At 44.4% G+C, this 6,088-nt stretch overlaps 1 protein-coding gene across 1 annotated transcript in view; it reads right to left on the bottom strand.

Annotated features, from left to right (window-relative positions):
• Window positions 1–3,057, bottom strand: part of A4gnt (alpha-1,4-N-acetylglucosaminyltransferase) — an 8,021-nt gene extending 4,964 nt beyond the window's left edge. The window contains exon 1 of the mRNA XM_021205898.2: window positions 2,585–3,057. Within this exon, the coding sequence (XP_021061557.1) occupies window positions 2,585–2,995 (411 nt within the window). The 5' untranslated portion in view covers window positions 2,996–3,057. The remainder of the gene's footprint in view (window positions 1–2,584) is intronic.
• Window positions 3,058–6,088: the final 3,031 nt, after the last annotated feature.

The raw sequence follows: 6,088 nt of genomic DNA, 5'->3' as shown, positions 1-6,088 counted from the left end.
TGTGTGTATATATATATACACACACACACTGTAGCTATCTTCAGACACACCAGAAGAAGGCATCAGATCTCATTACAGATGGTTACGAGCCACCATGTGGTTGCTGGGAATTGAACTCAGGACCTCTGGAAGAACAGTCAGTGCTCTTAACTGCTGAGCCATCTCTTCAGCCTCCATAATGAGGTTTTACTTTAAAAAAAAAAAAAAGGGTCTCACTATGTAGCCCTGGCTATACTGAAACAAGCTGTAGACCAGGCTTGTCTCGAAATCCTCCCGCTTCTGCCTCCCAGGTACTGCAACTAAAGGCATGTGCCACCACCAGCTGGCTTGATAGTCTTATTGAGTAATTCATCCGTGAAAAGAAGATGTAATGTACAGCACCTCCCCCCCAAAACAAGCTTTGAGATTTCTTTGCCCAAGGAGCAGAGTACGGTTTAGATGAAAACAGTCTAGCTTAGGTAAGGGGCAAGCTGTGTGGTCCTGGGGCATCCTCCAGCAGCTTAGAACCACAGGGACCAAGCTATCTGTCTCCTCTATTCCTGCCACCTGCCTTCCTGGCTTGTTACATACCATGCTGTTGCTGGGACAATGATACCCACTTTCCAGAAACCCTGGCTGCAGGCAACTGCCAAGACTAGCAACAGATGGACATTTAATACATTTGAGTTGATCTACTTCCTCCTGGCCAGCTCCAGTTTGACCAGGCTCTTATAACAGATAGGACCTTAGCATCTAAAAGTCACTGGAGCCCAAAGAGAAGCTGCCCCTGAGACGCTACCCTCGACCCCAGCCCCTGCCTACCTAATCTACTAGAAGGGTCCTAACAGGCTTACAGCTTAGTCTGACAAATGCTTCCAAAAGACAGCAACTAGCTTCAAGCCTGCCAGCCAAATGCTACCCACCAGAGCCCAACTACTGGGGCAAGACAGGGCAGGGGAGGGGAAATTTTTCTTTTTTCCTATTAAGACTACACTATAGTAGGCTGAATAATGACCATTCAAAGATATCGGGTCCTGATTCCTGGAACCTGTAAATGTGGAGTGAGGATCTTTGTAGATGTGATTAAGTTAAGTACATTGAGATGGGGTGATGATGATCCTGGGTTACCCTGATGGGTCCTTGAAAATATCACAGATGTCATTAAAGAGTGAGGTGGATGGAGACTCTACACACACACACACACAAAGGCAAAGAGGATTTGAAGAAGGAGGCAGCTAGTGGACTGATAGGCTCCAGGCCAAGTCACAGCGTGGCTACCAGAGGCTTATAGGAAACAAGGAAGAGCCCTCCCCCACAGCCTCGGCTGTGACTGTGGCTTCCAGAGCTGAGAGGGTAAATACAAATCTGAGATCAATTGTTAGAGGAGCCCTTGTAAGTTAACAGGGCAATGGATACAATAACCTCTCTTTTGCTACTTGGTTCACAAAGCTTAAATATTTGCTGGCATTTGGTCCAGGGTGACCTAGAATTTAGATGGAACTTCATATGGCAAGTAGATGTTATGACACCAACTTTTAAATTATTTATGTTTTTAAGAATAATTTTCTTTATATGCTCAACATTTTTGAACGTCGCTTCTATTTCAATCATATTCAAGTGTCTATTGTAAGCATCCAGTCGCTTTAGTTTTTTGTTTGTTTGTTGCAGCAGGGAAGTGGGGGGCTTGATTTGTCTTTGTCTTTTATAATTTTTTGTTGTTGTTGTTGCTTTTTGAAACAGAATCTCAAGTAGCCCAGGCAAGCCTACAACTTGCTATGAAGCGAAAGATGACTTTAAATCCCTAATCTCCATACTTCTGACTCCCAAGTAGTGGGTTTACTGGTGTGTCCCCCAACAAAGGGTTCCTCAGTTCTTTTTAATGCTGGAGTCGGTTGAGTAGCTGAATGGAGAGGAGTCTCTTATTCCAGGTTGTCTTATACTTTCCATATGATGACAGGTCAGCTAAGCCCTGTCTAGTGGAGAACTGCTCTTTAACTCCCTTAAACTGAGCACCACCCAACTGAGCATCCTCTGTAAGACCAACATCATACTGAAATATTATTTCCTTGTTACGACATACTGCTAAGAGGAGGGTCATCAGATTCCTCGGGGTTCTGTGGCTTCTCCATCCTATCTCAATACAACCCAATCCCGTGGAACACCATGACACCAACCCTTCCTGAATTTTCCACCTACATCCCTTTCAGCTTAAATATCACTTCATTTCTGCCTCTGGTGTTGAAAAGGTTTAACATAGATGGGCTTTAAGTTATAATGAAAAATAAGGCCTCTGTATACCTAGAAAAGATTTAAAATTCATTCAATTAAGAAAAGTCTCCCATATATCAAAGAGCCTCAAAGAAACAAACCTCTGTGCAGAGGGAAGCAGTCTAATTGCCAACGAGAGTGACATTTACCTGAACCAGAACGTCACAGGCTGAACAGAGGCCAAGTAGGAACCTAGCAGTCTGAGTGCTACACCTGACTCTCTTGAGTCCTTGCCCTCAGGCCCTCAGTTTGCCTGTCTACAGTGAGAGTATTGAACCCATTTCCTACATGTTCTGTTTCTCCCACCCAAAACAGACTTGATGATTTGAATACTTACTTTTGTGTACCACCAAAACAAGGGTGTGTCTTCGAACACTCTTTCCATGTCCAAAGGCACAAAGAAAACATTATTAATGGATGAGAGGAGGGAGAAGGCTGGGTAGCTGGTATTTGAAGTCAGCTGTATGGAGTTGCTGAGTCCTTTCATGAAGAAGATGACGGGCTGCTCAGGATAGATTTTAGCAGCAGACTCCACAGCACAGGAGACCAGCGGAGGTGGCTCCACTCTCTCAGAGGTCTCTATAAACATGATGCTTCGTCCATTCCTCAGGAGGCCTTCCAGACCCTGTGGAAATGTGAAAGGAGGCAGGCAGGCAAAGAAGCACTGAGACCTCAGGGTGAGCTGGTACAGCAGGCCACAGACAAACACCAGGACCAGGGACAGGGAGAGATGAATTTCCTTCAGCATGTCCTTCAGCCCTTCCAGCCTCTCCTTTAAGCAACAGAGTTCATTAGAAGTCGCCCTGGTGATCCTGATGTAGACAACCTGCACAAAAATGAGTAAGGATATCGCTTAACAAGTTAGATGGGAAAAAAAAAATCCCAAGTGAAATATGATCAAGTCAGGCCTGACAATATTAAAAACAAATTCATCTTAGATTTATAAAAGACGTTAATATACATGCTAGTAATGCACAATTCTCTTAACAAAAGAAAAGGAAAGCGATCACTGGAGTATCAGGACACACATGGGAAGTTTTGACACACATTCATCATTTAAAAAAAAATTCAGGGGGCTGGTGAGATGGCTCAGTGGGTAAGAGCACCCGACTGCTCTTCCGAAGGTCCTGAGTTCAAATCCCAGCAACCACATGGTGGCTCATAACCATCTGTAACAAGATCTGACGCCCTCTTCTGGAGTGTCTGAAGACAGCTACAGAGTAATTACATATAATAAATAAATAAAGCTTAAAAAAAAAATTCAAGAAGCTTTCTTAATTTGACAAATTTTACCTGCCAGAACAATGCATAGGTGGTAATATATAGGTATTATGCAGATGGAAATAGATGGTAATATAAAGATATTATAGATAACAGTATAGAGTGATCAGCCTTCTTCACACAAAACATTCCTTTAAAGCTTGCCTGTAATAAAAGGCCAGTTGTCACTTTAGCTAGTCAATACTACTGGAACAATTCTAACCAAGTCAGTGAAAGAAAAGGAAAAAATTTCATGACTATAACTATTAGAGGAGGCCAAAGTATCACCAGGTTCACAGTCATGACCACAGATGGAGAACACTGAAAATAGAATATGCTCCAAAATCAACAGACTTCAGAAGAAAATTAACCAAGGGTCTAAACTGAAGGTTAGAGGGTTAAACTGTGAACACAGTTTGCAAGCAGGGGAGCTGTGGTTCTAACCTGGACCGTCTGCCACTCAAGTCCAGGGTCTAAGCTGGGCTGCAGGAGTTCCCTCCCTGCAGAAGGTAGCTTGAACTCAAGCCTACTCCAAGACATCAGGAACCTCAATTCCTAAAAGCCCCCCCCTTTTTTTTTTTTGACTTCCACATAACTCTTTCAGAAAACTCAAACCCAGGAGCCCAGAACTTACTTTTCAGCCTGAGATTTGCAGTTCACCAGTATTTGAAGTCTTAGAAGTGAGGACACTTTTTTCCTGTATGCAGTCTGGTAACTCACTGACTAATCATCCAATCCAGCCACACAGAGGAAAGTAAATTGTTGGCAGAAGATTAAAACTAAACCTAAGAACTCCCTAGGAAGCCCCTCCCTTCCCTAAGCTCCTCCCCCCCCCACACACACACCCTTAAGTTGATATGTGGGGACAATAGGAGATCACAAGAATTTTTAGATAAACCACACACACTTGGCAAGCCTGTTCGGAGCTCTATCACAGGGCTCCAAGAGAATCCTCTCAGGTAGAAGAAATTGTTTAAGAGCATCAGGACATCTTGTACCTTCTCAGCTCAGTTTGAATCAAACTCATGGGCAGAGATGTGAAAGGTTCTTCATGGGACAATCTGTAATTTGACCAAGATTTCTCTTTTGCAACCATAATGAAAAGGTTTGATTAAAAAGAAAAGAAAGGCCCTTTTGTGCCATCAAAGCAATGGACAAACTCCAGTAGCCTAAAGACCTAGGGATATACAATGAGAACGGATATCCCAGTGTCAGCTACAGTGGCTGCAGGGGAGGTCCTTCATAGACCCTTGATGTACCATTGTGGAGTAGGATCCTCCTCTTACTCTCACAAAGTTACCTTGATCACCCACAACTAGTGTGGGCTCCCTCAAGGTATCTTCAGCCTCCATGGTCTAGCATGGTCCCTGGTGAGAGCATTCAAAACTCTTCTCTGCTCATAGAATCACCTGCCTTCACTCCAGAGCTTTCTCTCGGGCAAAAGCAGGCTCCCCTGGCTGCTACAGTATGATCAGAGAGGTACCCTACTGGACGGACTGTGGATCCAGTCCTACATTAAGAGGCTTGAAGCTGTCACATTTATTGGTATCTCTGGGTTTCTTTGTCTGAGCACGCCCAGGACCAGTTCTTGGATCTCTTGGAGACTGGATGTCTTCTGTGGATCTCATCAGCTCTGGGATCAAGGTACTCTGGCATCTTTTAAGAGTTTCTGGAGTTGTGTAGAAGTAGGTGTTGTTTCCTGCAAACAAGAGGGAAGATTGGTGTGTCCTGCTACTTGTTTGGGGTGAACTAGAGAGCTGGGTTTGTGGAAGTGATATATTCCTTGAGTCTGTGTAGTTCTAGTAGCTGGCACAAAGGCCTAAACAAAAGAGCCAATGGTCAAGGCGCAAAGCAGTGTTGTCGGTGGTCTGTTCAGTGGGGGATGGGTATGAGTTTGAGTGACACAGTGAAGTCCCAAGTCTCACAAGTAGGACCTGCTGATCAAGAACCAGGCAGAGTGACAGGCACCTCCATCTATCCCAGGCTGACTCAAGGACAAGAAATAGGACCTGTGAGAAGTGCAGAAAATAACCTACATCAGGCTTGCCATGGGGACGAAATGGTTAAAGAAGCAACTCTGGCTTCCCACCAGGGAGAAGAGGAAAAGACAATGTTAATGAAAGTGGAGTCCAGCAGAATGGTGCACATCGCTGATACAAGTATTGGGGAGGTGGAGGCAGGAGGACCAGGAGTTCAGAGTTAGCTTCAGCCATACAGCAAGTTCGAGACCAGCCTGAGACACATGAGACCCTGCCTCAAAATCAAAACAAAAATTAATGTAGATGGTATTTGGACTCCTTATGGATAAAAACATAAAGCGGTCTCCTCACTGGGTAAATTTTTTTTTTTAATTAATGAATGAAATTTGCATCCCAGTGAGCCTTTCGGGGAGAAATCCTTGCCCTCTGTGAGTTAGTGCCACGTGTCCAAAACGCCAGTCACAGGTACCCAGGACATGTTTATATCTCTGCTCAATGTCCTTCCCCCATCCTCCTGAGAAGGCTTCCTGTCACTCACAATCCATGGTCCCCCCAAGGATGAGTAGACAGCACATCTAGACAGCACACAGCCAGGCTGCCTA

Source organism: Mus pahari, chromosome 10 (genome assembly GCF_900095145.1).
Source record: "Mus pahari chromosome 10, PAHARI_EIJ_v1.1, whole genome shotgun sequence".
NCBI classification, from domain to species: domain Eukaryota; kingdom Metazoa; phylum Chordata; class Mammalia; order Rodentia; family Muridae; genus Mus; species Mus pahari.
This window is presented reverse-complemented; position numbering and strand designations above follow the sequence as displayed.